This window comes from Alosa sapidissima, chromosome 15 (assembly GCF_018492685.1).
Source record: "Alosa sapidissima isolate fAloSap1 chromosome 15, fAloSap1.pri, whole genome shotgun sequence".
Taxonomy (NCBI): domain Eukaryota; kingdom Metazoa; phylum Chordata; class Actinopteri; order Clupeiformes; family Clupeidae; genus Alosa; species Alosa sapidissima.
Window position 1 is genome coordinate 14,946,769 of NC_055971.1, and position 22,813 is coordinate 14,969,581.

General features: G+C 42.7%; 2 protein-coding genes across 4 annotated transcripts in view; both read right to left on the reverse strand.

The window, feature by feature from the left end:
* Positions 1 to 16,976, reverse strand: part of LOC121684347 (glutamate receptor ionotropic, kainate 1) — a 32,708-nt gene extending 15,732 nt beyond the window's left edge. For all 3 annotated transcript variants that reach the window (XM_042064340.1, XM_042064339.1, XM_042064341.1), the window contains exons 1-4: positions 15,710 to 16,976; positions 3,169 to 3,336; positions 2,192 to 2,449; positions 547 to 728 (exon numbers count right to left, since the gene is read on the reverse strand). In XM_042064340.1, coding sequence (XP_041920274.1) covers positions 547 to 728; positions 2,192 to 2,449; positions 3,169 to 3,336; positions 15,710 to 15,794 — 693 coding nt within the window. In that variant the 5' untranslated portion in view covers positions 15,795 to 16,976. The remainder of the gene's footprint in view (positions 1 to 546; positions 729 to 2,191; positions 2,450 to 3,168; positions 3,337 to 15,709) is intronic.
* A 3,061-nt stretch (positions 16,977 to 20,037) lies between these two features.
* LOC121683807 (claudin-8-like) lies at positions 20,038 to 22,144 on the reverse strand. Its single transcript, XM_042063642.1, has one exon. It carries the CDS (start codon positions 21,828 to 21,830, stop codon positions 20,772 to 20,774), a length of 1,059 nt encoding a protein of 352 aa, XP_041919576.1. The 5' UTR covers positions 21,831 to 22,144; the 3' UTR covers positions 20,038 to 20,771.
* Between the last annotated feature and the right edge of the window lie 669 nt (positions 22,145 to 22,813).

A 22,813-nucleotide genomic window follows, 5' to 3' on the forward strand; every position in this document is an offset into this window, starting at 1 on the left:
GCCAATTACGTGATTACAGAAATATGACCATATGATTATTGTGGAATATAATGGTCTTTTAAATATTTAAAGAACCCGAAAGAACAAACTTTTTTAGGAAATATATTTAAAGTTTTTTTTTTTCCTGTTGAGTAGTTACTCTTCTTTAAAGCTTGCCTGGAGAGATGAAAAGGTAGGCACCTTTGCGTGAACTTTCCGACTTTCTCACAGTTCTAGGACATGATCAAGCCTGGAGGCATTTTTTGTTCACTACAGATACCCACACGACTTAATTGAAAACACTTACTAAAACAGTTCCTGACAAATCGGTTTAACCTCCACCACAGTGCGAAGGACACACAGTGGAGTGGAAAAGGGTGTGTGTGTGTGTGTGTGTGTGTGTGTGTGTGTGTGTGTGTGTGTGTGTGTGTGTGTGTGTGTACAGTATGCGTTTGTGTGTGTGTATGTGTGTGTGTGTGTGTGTGTGTGTGTGTGTGTGTGTGTGTGTGTGTGTGTGTGTGTGTGTGTGTGTGTTTGTGTGTGTGTGTGTGTGTGTGTGTGTGGTACCTGCTTGAGGACATATGCAGATGTTTGATAAGAGCAGTCGAAGATGACGTAAAACTCCTTCCCTTTCTTCATCTCCTTGAGTAGCGGCCTCGCGTCCTTATTTCCAGCTGGGAGCTGACGGATTTTGATCTTGATGCTGTATCTGGACGGGGCTTTGATCAACTCTTGCAGACGAATTAACCCTTGAGAGAGCAAATGAAGGACACTGCGTGTGGTTAGCGGGAGAGAAAAGAGCTGATCTTCTTTTCGATGACTCGAGTAAACGTGAGGTCGGAGATTTGAGATTACATGTGAATCACGTTGCAGCTCGCAAATTACAGTGGGCAGAGTGATTAGAGTGTTCTGGAGTGTTACTTTCAGTGTAGACTTCACTTGTGGAATATATGAGAAGACAGCACCAATACCACAAATACGGAGGCCATTTTTGTTCCATTTTCACAGAACATAATCACTGTGATTTTGATTGGTGATATTGTTTACCACGTTTTCCATACACAAAGAAATAATCATATTTGCATGAGCAAGTGAGAAAATGTGTTTATGTGGGAGTTAATCAAAATAAATATGGTGCACATGAATCAATGCTAAAGCTGTCAGATAGTGGAATAGTACATTTGTAGGAGAGAGATGGGAGCCTCGTTAAATGTGTGATTCTGGTAGACCTTTGGTGTTGCAGATCTGACATCTTCCCTGCTGAGAAGGCGAAGTTAGCAGTCACCTAACAATGACACTTTGGTGTGAACTATTGGAATTCTATCCAGAATAAACACTGCTTTCTATGACCTGACTATTTTAACCTTACAATTTAACATGCTTGAATGCCTATATTTAATCAGCAATTATATTTCACTCGGCAAATATCAACTTATTATTGTTACTATTATTATTATTATCATTATCATTATTATCATTATTAAAAAAACAGAGATTACATGGCTGTTTATCAAATTATGGAGAGTGTCCCTAATTGAGCGCCATTCTTTCTCATTCATTTTTCCATCCACCAACACAGTCTACCAAATGTTTAATAAATATGGGTTGTCCAGGAAAATCTCCTGTTTGCACACACGAGAGACACACATATAAGGCATCCTGATTCTGCCCATCAGCCTGAGTTAAGCCCGCTCTCAGCACTGACATTTGGAGATCCTGGGAAAAGCCCCATAAGGGATCCTGCCGTGTCAGGGCCAGAGCTATGATAAATTATGATGCTCAACCTGGGCCCGCTCCTGCTTGTCGATAAACAGCAAATCTGAAGCACACAACACATTTGCAAGATCGATGTGCTTGGCACACAAGCAATGATAAATGTGCCCTTTTATCAAAGCCAATAAAAACATGGAGCCAACATAGAGAGGGAGCACAGCGAGCTCCACATTCATCCTGTCCTCGCCGAAGACACCAAAGGCACAGCGCATCATCTCACAGGGAATAGATACTGCACTTATGGATCGTACAGTTGATTTCAATGTGTTGTGCCACTCTAAGGACACTGTGAGCTGTGGTGTCACAATCATCCTTTACTGTAGTCTCCCTTAAGCAGTTTGGCAAACCGATCCCTACAGATACAGGCTACCATGCTGTGCTAGGCCTAGCCTATACTGACCATATACATTCTACACATGGTTGTTTACATTCAACCCACCGGTTGCATCCTCATAGACAACGGTGACCTGCTTCCACTTGTAATACTGCACGATGTCCAGCACCGCCCGGCTGATGGAGGCGTAGTCGGGGTAGAGGTTGATGTAGAAGCTGTCCTTGTTGTCCACGGACGGGTGCTTCCAGCGGGTCTGGATGTGGGGCACCTCCAGTGCATTACAGATGGACTGGACGGCACTGACCGAGGAGCTGTGAGACGGGCCGAACACGGCTGCCACGCCCAGAGCCAGCTGATCACAGGCTGGAGGAGAGAGAGGAGAGAGGAGAGAAGAGAGAGAAGAGAGGAGAGAAACAGAAGAGAGGAGAGAAAGAGAGAAGAGAGGAGAGAACGGAAAGAGGAGAGAGTGAAGAGAGGAAAGAGAAGAGAGAGGAGAGAGATAGAAGAGAGGAAAGTGGAGAGGAGAGAAGAGAGAAGAGAAAGGAGAGCAGAGAGAGGAGAGATGAGAGAAGAGAAGAGAGAAGAGAGAGGAGAAGTGATGGAGCAGATTTTAAGAGAGCGAAGGAGTGAACAAAAGGCAATCGATGGAGAACAATGAAAGGAGATAGAGAAAGAAAAAAAATCAGAGGATAGAGAGAATGCATAGAAGTAATAGAGGAGAAAGGATGAGTGGACAGAGATAGGAATGTGAAGCGTGAGGGACACCATGCTGACATCCCCCTGAGGGCAGCCCATTCTTAGTGCTTGGAAATGAGACAATAACAATGAGATAAATAGCTGAGGCATTCAGAAGGCTCTTCATTAAAGGAGAGTGTACAAGGCCAGGCACTTCATTAAGGATGGGAGAGAGCCCTAATTCAATTAGTCTCATTTCTAGATTACACTCACTCAGACACTTACACAGACCTGATGTAGTGGGGACACAGAGGAGGCAGGTGTCTGTCTTAGAGTATGTTGATTTTGGACAATGTAATGGCATTAGTGAATCAGCAGGAAGGTGAAATAAGAAAACATAGTCTTACCTCTTCTAGAGGCCTCAAAGCTGTCAAACAGGTTTATTCTCTGGATGTCGTAGGTCAAAGTGGTGTTTGGCATTAAGGTCCTGTTTCTGTTTATGTTGGTCACAGCAAATTTGAAGGCCAGTTCTTCAACGCTTATAGGCTCATTCTCAAGGGTCTCAAATATACCCCCTGTGGGTAAAGAAACAAAATAGATATCCATATATGGAAGGGGGGGTGCACATTCATTTGATTGCCTCATTGGCCAACTGTCCTGAGATATTTGAGGTGCATCAAGTTGTTGTATATATACATGAAATATACATTCATGTCTGAACATACTGTCATTTCATGGGTGTATTATGTGACCAAAAGGTACACACAATTTGCAACCCTCCTTCTCGAGCTATAACGCACATGCAGTGCATGTATCATAGAAAACAGACAATAGGAAGACAAACATAAACAATCCAGCCTGCCCAGCCTCACAGAGCTATTATGACATGCTGCCCGCTATAAACGACCAGATGCAGAGTGGATTTTGATATGGCTCTTCCCTTGTCTGCCTTGACCTCTAATCTATAATCCAGCCTGCTGTGAACAACAGTTGTCATTAACATACAGTATGGCCAACCACATGCACCCTCCAAGCTGAACTGTAACACACACGGAGCACCAGCTACAGATGACTTGCTTCAGATGCATGAATAAGAAAGATGCTGGAAGTCAAATATCACGCGAGAAAGAGGAGGAGGAGGAATATTGCTCTGAGGAATATCAGCACAGCTGTAATCTGGTTATTAGGACAAGGCCACAGGTCAAAGATAATATGTAAAACTGACCGCAGATGCCACAAGATAGCACATACACAGACTATAGGTTAGCGATGCAGAGTAGAGAAAAGTGTTGTTTTACTAAACTTCAGTGTTCACAGTAACTGAATGCCTATTGTTCAACAACATTACTACAGGAACTAGCTGTTGTATGAATGACGGTAAGAATGAGAGGCACAACCAATGTTCAAACAACTGGGCTTTACAAAACAAACAATTAAACTAAACAACAACTTCTAGTCAGCCACTGCAGAGTTGTGTAGCCACTATCCCAGTGTTGCACATGTATTTGTTGAAAAATCTCCAGCATTCGACACAGATGTCTAATTTTGCAAAGCTCCAATTACCAACGAGATTAACATGCAAAATTCCTCCAAAGCTGTATCATCCTGATACAAAACAGAATGTTGCCCACACAGTGCACAAAACACTCCCCTCCCCTCCCCTCCCATCCCCTCCTCTCACACCAAACACCACGTACACACAGACAAAGACACAGACAAATACACACACCGGCATACACACACACACACACACACACACACACACACACACACAAACTCTCTCTCTCTCTCTCTCTCTCTCTCTCTCTCACACACACACACACACACACACACACACACACACGCACACACAAATTTGCACACAGACCTCACACACATCCAGCACCATCTTAAATTAAGCAAAACTAATTTTTTTAAACAGCATCCCGAGCAGGACTAACAGTCCTGATAAGAACAAATAGTTCTTAGTTGTTTTCATCTATCATTTCCCAACGCTCCCCAGCTGCAGACCACAAAACCAAAATGAAATATAAAAAGAAAACAGCCATTTGTAATTTCCATTAGCGCACACCGCACTCTCGTCCACTGCTTTGAGAGAACTACGCAATTACAGCATTATGAAGATAAACCTTATGATTTAAAGTTGGAGCGGCGCATGCCCTGATATTGGGGCTGATTAAGTCTGCTACTGGAGAACACAGTGAGACAGGACTATTACTTCCTCTCTATCCCAAGCCAGGTTTATTAAAGATCACTATCTATATCACTCTGATGCACTAATGCTAAACATTATGTTCAGATGAGAAATGATACTTTTTTATCCCTCCAGTAAAAAAAAAGTTTGAGCGCAGTTTTGATTAAGCTTAACTATCTGTAAGTATCTGAACAATGCATAATACATCAATGCATGAGCATGATGTAACACCTGCCAGCGAGCGTTCAAAAATAATTATTTCAGTTAATTGGAAAGAATCACACACCAAACAGTCTCGTAGGCCTCATTTCAGGAACGCAAAGCACTGCAACAGGTTCAGTGCACAATAAGCAGAAGCATAACACCACTGTAGGAAATGACTCTGCCAAAATGGCTTTCTACCCTTCACATCAGACCTCCATTGTTTCTGTCACACCACCTCCAAGGGAGAGATGAGGTGAACACCACCATAATGCTTGTCAAAAAGCCGATTAGACCAACAGTACATCTTTCATTTGTAAGCACAAAATGCTTCACTGCGGGTCCGAGTATGCCATGTTTGCGGATGTGTGTGTAAATGTCTCTCTCCCTCTGTGTGTGTGTGTGTGTGTGTGTGTGTGTGTGTGTGCTTCATTTACAAGGGAAATATAATGCAGTTAGTTTTAGACAGCCAAAGGTTTGCTTCTTTGAATGGCTGCTTACACAAAATCACATCTATGCTCTGTGACATACATACAAACACATGCAACACTTTCCTTCAACTATACATACATTGTTTATAATAAAGGCCTTATATCATTATTACACTTGATAGATATATGATAGATTATATACAATGGTATAACCGTGTTACTGTAACATCACACTGTCATTGTAATAGCAACTGAATGATGAATAAAGTGAACTAAATTGATGTTTTGATTTGTGTTAGTAGCCTTTGTCCCCATGACACACACACACACACACACACACACACACACACACACACACACACACAGATTCACATTCACACATGCATGCACACCCACATATGCATTCACTAAAAAATTTGATTTTAGATTGTAAAATTAATACACACACACACACACACACACACACACACACACACACACACAGATTCACATTCACACATGCATGCACACCCACATATACATTCACTAAAAAATTTGATTTTAGATTGTAAAATTAATATATATAGAGGGATATCATTTTACAATCTAAAATCTAACCAGCTAAATGGTACTGTGGAAGCCAGCTTGTCTGTCCCTATTGCAACTGGATCAATAGAAATGACTGTCAGCCCTGGTGTTACAAGCCTTCATCATACCAATCTGGGTTTTCATCAATTGTTTTTATCACTGTCGTACCTGGCTACCACTTTGACAGACATCTAGTTTAGTTTAGAGTGATGTGATATAGGCGTAGTATAACTTAATCAGCTGACAATGAATTAAAGCCACAAATCAAATCAGTGTCCCACCCTGTGTCTCTCTGGCTGTCCAAGATATGACATCTCTGAAACAATACCTCATAAAAGGCAGAAGGCTCCCCATCCCTTTACGAAAACAACAATCTTTGTATGGCCACTTGTGAAATTGTGATTGATTTTTAAAGGGGTCTGCGTAGTCAAAAGAAGGAGGGTAGCTGGCTCGCCTGGGCCTTCGGTTGTGAATGACCTTTTTCTTTTGGTCAGGCAGCGCCGAGGAGCACAGCCTCCTGCCTCAAACTGAGAGAGCCTTGTCTGGACTCACACGCTCAGAGGAAAGCGTGCTTTCAAGTGCCATTCCTAATTACGACTAGCAAGCCTGACTGCGCTGCACGACTGCTCCAACCTGTTTGATTCTCTCTCTCTCTCCATTTAGGGGAATTATGAAATTCTCAAGGGAGGACTGAGAGAAGAGACAGACAGACAGACAGAGATAAGGAGATAGAGAAAAAGACAGACAGAGAGAGAGAGAGAGAGAGAGAGAGAGAGCGAGAGAGAGAAAGAGAGAGAGCGAGAAAGTTATTCTCCTTTAAAAAGCCCAGGTAATGGCTTAACATTTCGACTGGCATGTTTGAATGTTTGAGTGTGTCAGCTTAAAGGCACTTGGAATGCAATAAAATGAGAGGCAGTCAGGTAGAAATTCCTCATTCAGGTGTTAATTCACTCCATACTGTTCTTCTTCACACGCCTGAGGACAGCTCATTCCAGCCATTTCCTAAAAAAATAACCACCTGTCTCCCCAATGATGATAATTGCAACAGTTCTTACCACATCTGCCAGTAACTGGCATGTTGTTACTGACATACACATTTTCAGACTTTATGGGAAGTTTAAATTCAAATTTTAATATGATCATCAACTCATTCGAATGTCACTCAGCAACCGTAGGATGACATCACATCTACCCATCCTGGTGCCTTCACCAGAGCCCTGAAGACATCATGGGTCCACACAGTCCCAGTGGCTCTAGTTTAGGTGCTAATGTAAGTGTACTGTGGCTCAGTAGCCTTTCCGTTTTACTTTGTCCACACCCCCTTGATTGATTCACTTCTCATAAACACCTCTGAGTGTATTAAACAGCAGCCTATCATCCAAGAGGTCCGCAGTAAATCTGCATAGATTATTCACTTCTTTGGCAAGCCAGAGGAAAAAGAGGTTAGCCTGGCATCAGTGCCTTGATGACAACAGCGATTCATTTAGGCCCCCTGGGAATCAAAAGAAACCTGCAGCGCCTTGGTTCACTTCCATTCCTCTTTCCCAGTCACACACTCTCCACTCTCTCTCCCTCTATCTCTCTCTCTCTCTCTCTTTCTCTCTTGAGCACGCACGCGCGCACACACACACACACACACACACACACACACACACACACACACACACACACACACACACACACACACACATTATCCACCTCCATCGCTCTCTCCCTCTCTCTCCATCCCCCTCTGTGTGCTTATTAAAATATTCATGCGGAGAGGGAGCATGACCGGACGCCTCAACACCATTAATATCTGCTCTCTTTCTGCTGCTACCATTTTGGAGTTTAAATAAGTACGATTTCTCAGCGAGGCAGCAGGGAGGCCAATCGTGACAGAAGGGCGGACAGATGTAGGGGGGTTGTGTGGACACTTTGTGGCACCTTGCAAAGAGGGGTGGGGTGTGGGGGGCACACAACCAGAGGTGGCTTAATTTATGGCAGTCACCGTAACAGGTTTGCAGAATGTAGCTTCATTTAAAGTGCTCGATGGCATCCGTGTGGGAAAGACTGAACGGGGCGTTGATGCAGAAGTGAAGTATCTGAGGCAATAGGGGGAGGAAATAACTGTTTTCAACCACCCAGTCTCTGCTTGGACTGCTCAGCGATCTCTCAAAAAAGGAACGCTTTCCCCAAGAGTAGGCATTATTTGATCGAGCTGGACACAGTGAATGACTTTCTCTGCACATGAGCAGAGAACAAGACTGCAAAGCTGATGTGGACAAAATAATCCTGCGTGCTCTTCAGCTGCCACGGGAGCAAGCAAATGCTCATTCAGTATTGTTATTGTACTCACACACACACTTTAGAATACTGTCCACCCTATCTATGCCACAGTTCCACAGTTAGACCTTTTTAAACCCCTAAAGGCACTTCCCCTTTATCATCAAGTAACCAGAAACACATCAATTAAAACCAGCCTCATTCCTTCAACAATCAGCTTCCTTTCTATGACAAATAATTGATCTATCTATTAATTTATTGCCACGCAAATACAGTATATTGAACTTACCTAATATCAATCATTATGTTGTGAAAGGGTAACAGTAAAACAAGACACTGGCATCTGTGCTGTGGTAGATTAATCATGTCTGCTTTGCATGTCACTAACATTCCACTGGAGATAAACCAGCTGATGGGATGACATCACCCACATGCAGGAGAGAGACAGAAGGCATGCAGCTCCTCTCTTTAGACACGGTGGACATTAACTATTGAAAGGGTGATGCAGAGGTCAGAAAGGAGGTCATGATATCACAGTAAACAGTACACTATTAGCTGCTCCACTAGTCCTTACTGAAAACTCCATAAGAATCTATTTACAGTCTGAAGGCATGACCCGTTACTGTGGGACAATGGAAGTCACCTATAAACAATTGTAATTCCACTTGACATTGTACAATTCCGGCCTATTTTTCACATATAAGATATGATTGGCCCCAGTGTGTACCTCTGTAGTTGCCTGTCTGCTCTAGCTGTTGGCTGCAGCAACTCGAGCTAGATAGCACTTTTCACAGATTTCGGGGTTTTTCCCCATACCAACGAAAAAGAGAGATACAGATATCTATGTGAAAAATGGACGTAATTCTCCTTTAACATCATTTGATAGTTCTCTCTCTCTCTTTCTCTCTCTTACACACACACACACACACACACATACACACGATATGGGCCTGCCCTGCTGTTTGCTTAGAGGTCTGCAGCTCCTCTAAGGCACTGGAGCATTGCCACTACAAATTAGTATGCTGATGGAAATATATTACCAGCACAGTCATGACTTCATAGACACACAGTGCAAAACCAACCACACACACACACACACACACACACACACACACACTTTATTTCTCTCTCACTCTCTCTTTCACACACACACACACACACACACACACACACACATATACAAACACAAATGCTAATCAGCACCAGCTCCTTAACCTTCTCACCTTGCTCTAATTTCCAACATTAATGAGGCTTTTAGTTTGTCGTACTGTTCTTGTCTTTACCCTTCAACACAATTACTCTGTCAAGGGGCAACACAACTACTGGCAGAGTATGTGGAGAATAAGAACTGCACACCATGTAATTGGAGATGATAACACCTGATAAGTCAGCGCAGTGACAGCAATGAATTGAGGAAGGTTCATAAAATATTATGCAGTAACCAGTACATTAACAATCAGCAAAACAGCAGCAGCAGTCTGTGTAGGCTAATGGTAATTGATTGGGAAAGAATGCATCCCTAAATAAATACTTGTGCTATAAATACTGTTATACTGTAATAACTTCACAATTACCTTATTAACCTTCGAAGGACAGTCTAGCTTCTTAATTTCTGTTGCGAGTAAACAGGGTACAGAGTTCAGACAGAAACAAAGCAATACTACGCTACTCCAACAATACACTACCTTCAGACACTGAACAATTCAACCCGTTCATCGCCTCAGTTGCATGACTGCACTCCTCCTGTGCTTACTCCAGACTCTTCAAACTTGCCAGGGCTCTACAGTGCGCCCATTTCACTCGCACATGCGAGTAAAAATGATGGGATGCTAGTGCAAAAAAATATTTAGGCCCACTGGTGCGAATGACTTCTAACCATGTCAATGTTTGTCTACAAAATACAGCGCAACATCAAGAAACATTACTGGTGCAAACCATAGAATCACTTCGCGAATGCAGCATAAAAACTACACCTCCCATCAACGTTAGCAGTTTCGCGTTGTGACTCGCTAGTAGTCGCTTCTATCAAATCCAAGAGCACGCAGAAAAAGTGGAAAGTTAGACTAGCCAGCCAAGATGCAAAGATTGAAGAAATTAGTTATTCTATCCACCGAATTCATCGGATATCGGAGGAACAGGATGACATTCTGAGAATGCAGTGAGAGAAGGAAAGGTAACCTAACATGCCATTTAGCCCAGTTAAAGTATTGGCTGCAATATGCAAAATATAGCTGTAGCGAACAGGCACAAAAGTAGCTTCCCGTAATACTCCCATTTTATTCAAAGGTAGAACGCTACTGACAACTCCAGGCTTACACTCATGCTTGTTTGTTTACACCGAATACAAGCTGAAGTGCAAAACGAAAGTAGGCCTAATGTTTGCCTACTGCCCCCATCAATGCAGATTATATAAAATATATCCTTGATTAGCCTATGTTGGGTTTTGTGGAAGAGAAAATTGACTGTTTTAGTAGTAGTATTAGGCAGTATGCAGTCAGATAGGTCCATGGGCAAATTTGGATTAGCTACAGATGGATTCACAAATAAATAAATTAACCCACATTTGGCAGGATACTTGATATACAGGCTAAATGCAAATATGGCAATGTATTATACTATTTTACATTAACAAAATGTAGGAAAATAGAACACACTGAAAATAAAGTAGGCACTGATCTTTAAAATCCTATTTCCTGTAGCCTAAATGTTGTCAGTCATTCTTAATATTCGCAATTGGTGCACTGGCATGTTTAAGTGTTAGCTCCAGTGTAATGTTAGATTATGTTTAAGTTAAGTACAGAACTGACTGTGCGCCCACATTTTTGTCTGTGCTCCTAATTTTTTTAACTTGGGCGCACAAGTGCTCCTGGAAAAAATGTTAGCGTAGAGCCCTGAATACTCTCCAAAACTCTTTTGATTCTTCATCTTATATAGTAATATTACAGTAGTAATACATTATATCAAATACTACCACTAACAAATATGTATTTGGAATATACTGAGAGTTTATTGAGAAAATGTTGCTCTCAAAACACTTTATTTCAGTGTACACACACACAAACACCCCCCCCCCCCCCCCCCCCCACACACACACACACACACAAATGTGAGAAAACATGACACACCTAAACATAAGTAAATCTAATTATTCTAAGAGAATTTTGCTGATTGCTATGTGACATGCACATTGATCCAGCAACTCAATACTGCATTAACATGTCAATGGGCAAAAATAAACCACTCTCAGACTCTCAAAGATTTGTAAGTACACACAATTAAGAACAGAAAAATAAACACACCATCTGAAAGGTTTTGCTCAGATGATGTGCCATCATATGTCCTTTAGAAGTTCCTCCTATAAGCAATGATGATGAATATTAGGAGAGTGAAGGCAAACACTAATCAAATATGTAGGGATTTAACAACAAAGGGTTTATATGTCTTTGTTTTTGCTGTTGTTGTTTCTCCTGCTGTGTTTTCATTGAGACTGGGAAACGATTGTTCAATGCTTTGTCGATCATCCTTGAATATCCATTGACTGTCCTTCATTGTGTTCTATTCAGTGTAAGTTAAAATGTGTGTGTGTGTGTGTGTGTGTGTATTTGTGTATCTGTTTGTGTGTGTGTGTGTGTGTGTGTTTGTGTGTGTGTGTGTGTGTGTGTGCGTGTGTGTGTGTGTGTGTGTGTGTGTGTGTGTGTGTGTGTGTGTGTATCAGTGACACATGAAATCTCCTCTCTGCTGGAGTGGACTGCGCTGTGAATCTGTGAGTTTATCTCAGTGAGCCTGTGTCGGGACCAGAGCAATGGAACATCTTTACAGCCAGTGAACACAATGACGTAGTTGTTTACCCTCGCCAATAAAAAAAACACACACACACACACCCTGGTCCAACTCTCACCATCCCACGCTCTCTCCTCATACCACACACACCCAGACACACACACACACACACACACACACACACACACACTGATATGGCGCTGGGCCAGCAGGGTGAATGAATGAGGGGGTTTAAATGAGACTGCTCAGCCCGTTTGATGTAGAACACTGAGCGCTCTCTGTGCCGCCTCACAAACGCGGGGAAGCCACCAGTGCCGTCTTATCTTCTCCACTCTCACTAGTTCAGTCTCCCAGCCAGGGGCGTTCTGTAAGATCAAAATTTGGGAGGGCACAATTTGGGAAAGAATGGGCGGGGGGGGGGGGGGGGGCTAATAATGCTATTTATATATTGCCATACCCAAAGATTTTGAGTGAATCTCAGGGTGGGCACGCTTCAATAAGCATAAGGCCTTTGCTTCCAGCACATCACCAACAAATGCTGTATGATCACATCAATATGCTATGTGTACATCATGAGTTGATTCGAGTAGGGAGTAAACATTGGAAAATAGAGGGAAGGGGCATCTTCTTTCCAATTACGACCAGAATTATTGCATTGCATTAGTGGTTTAGCTATTTTGACAGAATAGCTACAGTATATACAGTAAAGGTGAGCATTAGCATCCAATCCAAAACCCTGGCAGAGACCTTGGTGAGTATACAACGGAGCAACAGAATGATCACCATGATTCTATTCAAGGTTTCACCCAAGAAGCAGAAAAAACGAACCTGATAAGCAACATTCCACACCACTTTCCCAAAGTGTTTTTCTTTTCTTTTCTCTGCACATGACCAGGGCAAAAAGAAACTTGCCCTATAGACCCTTTCAACAATAAAAACAAAAACAATGCTTGAACGTTCTATTTGGGCCCCAATCTACTTTCTCTGCATTAAGATAACATATGGAATGTTAAAAAGGAAGTCTTGTGGGGCCAACTATGATGCTGATAATGGAACTCTCTTGAAAGGGTCCATAAAGAAGATTACTGCTGGTTGTCCAAAGTCCTGGGGGTGGGGGAAGTGGTGGTGGTGGGGGGTGGGCTGTGTAGGATCGGGGAAGATTTACCACTAGTGAGTGGGGGCAGACTTTAGTCACAATCTGATGCTGGTGGTCCTAGGCCAAGAAAAACTGGGAGATGTTAATTGCTGCACACACCATATGGGCCAGATTACAGGCTTGTGGCGAGGGGTCATGATGAGAATGACAAAGATTAGGTGGCCTCAGTGACAAAAAAGAGATGATTTCGAAAAGATTAGTGGCACAAAGGACAGATTGGCGTGTGTTTGTTAGTGCTAAAGCAATGGAGGGAGAATAGCACTCGTGGCACACATTGCCTCTAGGTGAGCGGGATGAGACTGTGTGTGTGTGTGTAAGGACAGTTCACAGGTAAAGATATACAAGGGGGTGACTTGTGTCTTCGCCTCCTGAGTCTGACCTGTATGAAAGACATTGACGATTTCTAAGAGAATCCGACTTGTCATGACATAAGTAATGACATAAACAATCAATTCAATCCCAGTAACCTAGTAACCCCACACAGGCAATATTCTACAGGTACCCGACAGTCTTTGAAAGTCTATCTTCTCACATCTCGTGTTTGATAAGTGGCGAGCATGTTTCATGAAACCTCTTATCCAAGAGCCTTCAACCAGGGGCAAGACCTGTGCGACTAAGGTTACTACCTTTGACTGATGCAAACAAGCTTTATTTCACATAGCTCTGAGCTGCTGGGCCAAACCCAATCCTACACAACCACAGCCTGAAGTTGCCGCTCCCTTTTTCTCAACTCAATCACCAACTGAAACCGAAACACACAGCCATGTAATGGGCAATTGATTGCTGCTTTTGTTGGGTCTACTTTCAGATCATCAGATATATGGACTGCAATTTCAGCCTCCTGTCCTATCGAGCCCCCACCACAGCAATCAGTGATCAGGACCTACCAAATTGATTTACGTTTGGCGCTACAACCAATACAACACCTAGGGGAACCTTAAACCAATCGAAACAGGAAAAGTAAGGATAATGTGTGGCGTCCTCTGAGATAGGATGAATGATAAAAAGGTTGATTCATTATGAAATTGATATGACACCAGAAATGAAATGTCTACAGATAGCTTAGCTTTGGCGTCAGAATATGTGGACCTACATCAAATATGTCAGCAAACAGATGTTGATAGAAATGTTTTTCCCCCTAATGAACAGATGTCATTATTAATGAACAGAAAAGTATTTGATATTTCAGAGTCCATCATGAATATTTGTCCGATGTACTATTGCCTGGGTTTCCTAATAGAGTGAGAGTGGCTAAGATGAAAGCCCACACAGAAACTTCTCTCTTTCAGCACTGATAATTGCTTCTTTGCATGTACACCTTTCACTAGTTTTCAGAAAGCTGTCTCAAACCCTGGAAAACAAACAGGAAAACACAACAACATCACTGTTTCTCTGTGACAGCTATTATCAAAGAACCCTCATAAAAGTTGGAGGCTTGATATCTGAGGAGATATGTGGTGTACACAGAATAACATTTATTTTTGCTTCCTGGTTTTGCTATTTAATGTATCAGAATTCGAGAAACCCAAGAAACCTTGAGGCTATGAGTCATGTAAGGGTCAAATACTGACTCAGAGTTCAAATTTAATTGGTGGAGATTTAATATGCTTAGCTCTACCTGACCTTAACTCTAGTAGTGGAAGTAGTGGACACGTTACTTTTAAAATAACCATGACCAATTAGCCACCAAAAATAGAATGGCACATAATGAATCATACTGAGTTAACCATGGTTAAACCTATGACATAAATCCGCACAATTACTTCCTAAGTCCCTTATACATACCGGATTTTTAAGAGGACACAAAGGTCTACATTAATAAACATAGCCATACACCATAATTGTTAAAACTGATGATTAGGAACCATGAAAAACAACAACAGAATCAATGTCATAGCCTACATGAGTCAAATTGACCTAGTGGCCCTTCATAGTACAATGCTAGTAGATGTCCTTTGGGATGGAGGAGAGTCTATTTAAATGTGCATAAGCCACACTTTGAACTGATGTTGCAAGGACAGCATTTGACATCTTTCTCACAATACAGGGTAGCTTGCATGTCTCATGCAATTATCAAGTTTTTAAGTTTTTAGTTTTATATGTATTTCCACATACAGTACAGTGGAGAATCAAGCGTTTCATATGCACCTGGTAGTGAAAATCATCAGCTAGTTATAATGAGAAACTAGCCTATGTGAGATTTTTGCCATCATGAACAACTTCATAATTGACAATCCATATGACAACTAGTTAAGTCTTCCCTTCCAATTTTCACGAATTCGTACATTTCCAGAGCAACTGCTAAAAGAGGTTGAAAACTAAAGCAGTATTGACGGTGCTATAAAAGTACTTACCGATTCTAAGGACTTGCTGCGAACTCAGACCAAACTCTGCCACCAAGTACAGCAGCGAAAATAACAGTCCCATCCTTTTCGCCATGGTACACGTTGAAGAATCGATTTTAACATTGATTCTTATAGTTTTTATTCATGCTGGCAATTTTACGATTCTTGTATCCGTCATGGATGAACAATTGGCATCGAACCGGTATCTTCTCCATTAAACAGTCCGTGACAATGATGCTTCTTAAGCTGTTAGTAATTGACCAAATCACAGAGGACATCCTTGTGATACCCTACTACAACAAACATCCAAAGAAGTCGAGCTGTCTCCATCTCAAGTTGTCCATTCGTACATCCATAATAAATTCCTCCTTGGGCAGACTCGAACTGAGCAGAAACTCGGGTCGGTGAACCTCGGGTAGACGAGCGCGTCCTTCTCCGTGCGCGTACTCAAACGAGGGCACGGGCAAGCCGCTGATCCGCAAACATGGATACGTTCGGAAGATTAACTTCAAATCTGGCAACAGTCGACCCCGACAACGTCTTTGCTTTGGTACACCGAGGAATGATTAAATCTTTGCTCTAGTCCTGATGGAAACGCAGATCTAATCTCCGCAACGGGCACTGACGCTCACTGAAAGATTAAACTACCTCCCCAACAGTTTTATTTACCACAGTCTGATAGAGAGATAACCAATTACTTTGCCCTCTTGCACTTTAACCCACATTACAATAAGGCCACCCACATTAGGAATCCATTTTGTTGGGGAAAAGTCCTTGGAAGATGCAGTAGAATACTTAGAGTCCGACTCTGATTGCTTTCTTCAGATGTTTATCCTAGATCCATACTCGACTTCTTGGCGCATGTGCTCAGGCTTCTGAAATGCAGAACAACAATAGCTTCACAGCATCACCCCTGTTTATCTAATATGGATTCCACTGAAAACAAACAAACAAACAAAAATGGATCACCTTCTCTAGGTCCTCGGGTAACTTGGTGGTCACGGATGATGTATTTAGTGGCACTGGCAACGTTATTATTTGCAACGTTACTTTACGCTGGTGGAGTGATCCAGGAAATTATTAATGGATAAGAAATTGTTTGTTTATATGGCTCACTGTGGATTTGCATGCATTATGAGAAGGATTATGATGAAGAGGCAGTTCTGTAGGCTACTGTGTGGTATATCAAGTGAGAAGGCGAGTGAGGGTGGTTGTACAGTATTTAAAAAGTTAATTAGGTGCACATGCACAAGTTTGTTGGTGAAAGGATCAACAAAATCCAGATGTTTGCATGGATCTAGTCTAATTATAAGCGGTCATATAGGGATTGTCGAAGTTTTTTTTTTTTTTTTTCATCTACTTCCTGAATTTTTGGTCAACGATACCCGGGACACCGAACCACTGGGGCACATGGAATTTGGTGGGTATGTAGCCCCACTAGACTTTTACGGAAAATTTTCGTTTGGTCCCCGGGGGCCACTCCCTCACCGCGCTGGGCACCCCGAAACCCAAAAAATGCAGTTTTTCCTAAATAACTACCTGAACTGTGGCACCGAGGATGAAGACATTTTTATGGTATGTTGGTCTCAAGGGCCCACATCAACCTAGCCCATAATCACTCATTTGTGATTTGCCACCCCCCCCCCCCCCCCGGTAAAAAATGAAAATGCAATATCATTCTGCTTTAATCGCCCCTCTCTTCAGTTAAGATGTTCAGAACTGCACCAAATTTTATGTGTATGATTAACCTGACATTCTCTGGGGGTATGCCAAGTTTCGTAGAATTTCATCCATGGGGGGGTCTAAAAAAATTAAGTGATGTGTACATTTAGTGACTGTACACTCATTGGCCTGTAGATGGTGGGGTGGTGCACACATATACACGCACACACACACACACACACACACAGGTACGCACATACCATCAGTATCGGCAATTACAACGGCCGATACATAATTACAAATTCAGTAGGATTAAAGGAAAACCAAATATTCATCATAATAATAATTTGGCTGCATTTCCAGTATTGGCGTCACATAGTCGTTTGTCCACCAGATGGCGCATCGTTGCAGTGAGACGTAATTTTGTTGGAAGTTAATCTAAAGTGGGTTGGAAAGACACTACGCTTCCTACAAGGACAAGACTGTAGTTTACCGCTGAGAACGTCTAATAAGGGTAGGATGATTTCTGCATGACATGTAATTCCCATTTCTTCTTGAAGCCGAAATAAATCTGCGAATGTTTATCGGACATGCTTGGTTTTTACTGCAGGTAGGCTACGTTAATCTTAAGTTATATCAATAGCCTAGAGTAGGTAAAATAATGTTACCGTTAGCATTGGTTGAGTGATAGATGCCAATTTGATTATTGATGTATTTGTAGAAAACCATAAATGCGGTTATATGCGACCAAGAACATTGATAACAGTACTAATTGCATCTTTCGACTGTCATCTCATTTGTTTATAACCATAACCTAGGCAACAGGAGCTAAGTGAGTTACCCACACACGTTCGCTACGTGATGGTTTTCTAATGGAAAATATAGGCTACCTGAAAGATAACCTGATGATGCATCCTAAACACCGGGCTGGAACATTTAGCTCAAATTTCAAAAAGCATCTGAGTCAACGTTCATTCCCAAACACCCATATCTACTTCAATCCTCTATTTTCAAAGGTGATTCAAAGGAAGAGCATGGCTCAAAGTAAAGTAACTAGGACTGAAACTACATAAATTCGTCAAAGTGAATAATTTGTGTCAACTCGCCGCAATGTAGATTTATTAACGCACCCGTGATCTACATCTCCATTTAAACCAAATGAGCGCACATTGAGAGATGTATTCAGGGCAGGGCTGTACCTACACATATTTGTTGCACGTGCTACAAAAATCATTCTTTACGATGGATGATTTAGTACCAACGTTACACCGGTCCAATACAGTTTTGCCTATGGCTATACCGTGAGACTGAGACGTTTTTTTTTGTTTGTTCGAAGTGCGTGTTTAGGGTGTGAGAGGGGAGTCGATGTGCTTTGATTCCAGCTTGGTAGTAGTAGTCTATGCGATTAAAAAACACGTGTGTGTGTGAAGTATCCAAACAATGATAACGCTTTCATTATGGCTGCTTTAGCCATAGACCTTGAGCTACTGTACAGTGGGTTGGGTTCCATTTAGAAGTGTTGCTTTCCGTGATTCACACAGCTGCGTGAAATGTATTACTACTGATATGCAAAACTATTAACTTTTCGCCAAGAGGTGGCAGCTGAAGTCCGCTTGATACTGTAAGCCATTGGTTCCCAAAGGAGATTTTATTTGGGTCGCCAGCATAGCCTAGTGACAATTTATGTTGTGTAATAGGCCTAGCATAGGGCCTACTATATATAGCTTATAGTTTGTTAACAGTCACGGTTTTGTCATAACTCCCTCTATGCATTTTTGCATTTAGAATAGCTCTGAAACCGGTGGGTAAAACGGCACTGGGTACCACTGGGTAAAACGGCATTTTGCTTCAGACTACTGGTATTTAATTTGTGCATTGACAATAAAGCTGAATATCATATGAACTAGATGACTAAACTTATGCATATGTAGAAGAAGAAACATTCACAAAAATCCATGACATGACCTCTCTTCTTGATAGCTGTTGAAAACTGCATGGAACCGACAGGGATTGTTTTGTTTAATAATAAATAAATAAATACATTATGCTGCTACCTTCTGCTTTTTCCAAATACAATGTAGCCTAAAGGTGTACCTTTCATCAGTCCAGTTGCAATGGATGGACTGTGATGAACTGCCCTACTTGTGATTGTTTAGATATTTTAAAGGTTTTATAACAATGCTACAAATTTTTTGGCAAGTGCTACAAATCTATTCACCTTTGCAGCGCCAGTAGGCTACTTCGTGTGTGGCCCGCAAACACACATTCCAAACAAGCATACACAAAAGTTTCAAGAGTGGGGGATGGAGTAGAAGATGGAGACAAATTCATTTATATGATTTATTTTCGCGGAATGGATGTACAGGACTGAGCGGCGGTCATATTTTGTACCGCTATGCGGTACATCTAGTTATTTTGATATTTTCACAATTCTGCTCTTCAGGTTGGACATGTAGACCACACAAGAACTGTACTATTAGTGTAGCAAACACACTCCAGGAGCCTCCAGGGCCCAGGGCTCTCTGTTTCCATCTCCTGGTGAAAACAAGTTCTTGCATATCTATTCTGTTTAAATATTAACACAAACAAGCAAAACTGATCATAGAAAATAAACAACAACACTTAGGAATGGCTTAGGTTTTACTAATTAATCATATCAAAGTGGATACTTAGGCTACATCATTGCAGTGCATTGACATACTTATGTAATTACAATGTACATTCATATTGCCATTTAGTTTATCATAGTTGCTTTAAGATTTTGTTCACTTTGCCATCACTAAAAGTGTTGGTCTGTCTTCATAACAGTAATAGGGTTTCACAATGTTTATGCAAACAAACTGATCCTATCTGATGGGGGCATGTCTGTTTATATGGTCAACAATACACTGATTTAGACTGATATAAAAATGTTCAAGCTGGTAGTTTCTTACACCCCTTCTACCATTATTTTGTCAGTGGTGGCATTTGTAAATGTGGATATAAAATAACTATACAAACTTAATTACATACATATAAGAGGACACTTGACTGTTACTACTGAGTGGTAATTCCTGGCACTAGATTTGGTCTGACCGTGGCATCCCAGACAGTAATAATTTAGTAGTGTGAACGCTAAACAGTGCAGTCTTGAATGCCTCCACAGTCTTGTCACTGACACACACACAGTACAATTAAAGCGTTCAAAGAGTTCTGTCTCGCATACCCACCTTCATTAGCGGGAAATACTGTACTATCTCACATCTAATCATCACTGCATGCAGGTTGCTTTAAACTCAGGACAATTAGATGCCTGTGGTTGTTTGACATGCCAACTGTTCTTCGGAGCTCGGGGTAAAGAACCTGTGAGCTTGCTTTTGTATTTCATGAACAAGTCAGTCATATAGGTAAGATAATGTTCCACATGTCCTCAAATTCGCATCCCTGAGCTGGTTGTGGAGCTGGGGGCTTGCACCCTGGAGTAGTTGTATCCAATAAACACAGGGTTTTGCGGGGCAGGGTGGTAGCTAGACGTGGAGTTGTATGAAGCGTATGGCGTCATCCCATGACTCGCTGTGTAAGGTGTGGATTGCTGGCTGTGGTAGAGAAATTCTATCGGGGTCACCTGTCCCCCAACTACATGAGATGCATATGAGGATGGGTGCGATGCCATGATGCTTCCATTATACAACATAGGTGCTCCAGAGGGAATGAACTGCGGGTGGTACTGGGTGGGTTGAGGGTATCCTCCTTGAGGTGTGATAGCCATGCTGTGGACTGATGGATGTGGGTGGAGTAAGCTGGTCTGGTCCATCAGCAGTGGCTGGTGTCCGACCGAGCTGACCGTGCTGGACAGTGGGTGGAAGCGGGTGAGGGTGGGCTTGGCACCGGGATGGTACACGTCTAACGAGCCCTGCTCGGTTAAGGCGTGCCGGCGACACAGGAACGCCAGGCCCGAGGCGAACAGGACAGCGCCAGTCACCCAGCCGACGTAGAGCGCCTCCCCGAGCTCACGGCGCTGCGCGTCGATCAGCAGCGGGTTGTAAAAATCGCGGATGATGACGTGGCCCGTCCAGGAGACGGGGATGAAGACGCAGACGGATGCCAGAAGCTGCATGCCGCCCGCCACCATCAGCAGGGTGCGCTTCAGCCGTGGCTGCTCCCGCAAGCAGGAGAAGCATTGCAGGCCTGCCAGGGCCAGCAGCAGACCCACGCCGGACAGGGCCACCGAGGCGCACATAAGGCCCCTGGCCGCCTGGAGGTCTGGCGGGAGGAACAGCAGGGAGTCGTACACCTTGCACTGCATGCGGATGTTGGCCTGCCGGTAGCAGTTCATCCACAGGCCCTCCCAGCGGGTCTCCATGACGATGATGTTCTCCTCGATGAAGGCTGTGACCTTCCACATGGGCATTCCAGTGACGGCGGCCGCCCCGAAGAGGCCGACCACGGCAAGGCACACGGCGATGAGCTCAGATGATCCTTGCACCATCCTTTTCGTTGTCACTCCTTACTTCAGCCTGTTTATCCCTTCTCCTTCACTCCTCTCTCCGTTTTTCACCCTCCTCTCTTCTCTTCCCCCTGTCCTCTATACTCAAGTACTGTATATCAGTATCCTCTCAAAACTAATTACCATTAAATGACTGAACCAAAAGCAGCACGAATTCCCCTGTGCTTAGCTCCAGAGCGGCCCTTAAGATGGAGGTGTTGGAAGCAGTCCCAGAATAAGAGCATTAGTGCCACACTGACGCCCCGTTGTGAGCACCTCTCCACCCAGCTCTCTCGCTCTCTCTCAGGTGAAATGTGAAGTCGTTTGTTCATGAGAATGAGAGCGGCACTATGGGTCTGTTTTGGGAGAGCAGCCACAGGCGGCTGTGATTGGTCCAGAGGGATGGGGGTCAACCGGGTCTCTGCTGATGGTGTGTTTACTGTTCCTCCGGCCATGCTGGCTCAGGCCTCTCGGCTCCTGATTTCCAAAACATCACGTGTCTGGTACTAGCACCATTTAATCACTGGAACAGTTTACAATTCACACAAATGCGGTAACAATATAGCAGCAGCATAAGGAGTCTGATGCGCGTCAGGTGACAGCAAAGTTTAGAGCCTTATTACTTTTAACAGGGCAAAGCCCACTGGTAGAGTCTGACAGGCATCAATGTCAAAATTTGGAAAAAAATTGTATCTCTCGAGCTTCAAATCCAATGATGTGAATGTCGTTGCCAGTGGGTGTTGGCCTTAAGAGTCTGAATTTGTGTGTGTTTGTTCAAACACACACAAAGTCAAAAGAGGAAAATAATTTCCCAGATGTAGCACTCTCTGTCACCACTAGGGAGAGGTAGAGTTCCTTAGCAAAGGCATTTTTCCTGATTGAATTGTTACATTTATAATGACAGTTCTGATGGACGGTCATCGTACTGAGATAACATTGTCTTTGAATTGCATTTAATGCAATATAAAATAAACAAGATAAATGCT

Bases quoted from the DNA above. Each gene is read 5' to 3' on its own strand.
- LOC121683807 (XM_042063642.1), bottom strand. From the start codon at position 21,830: ATGGTGCAAGGATCATCTGAGCTCATCGCCGTGTGCCTTGCCGTGGTC.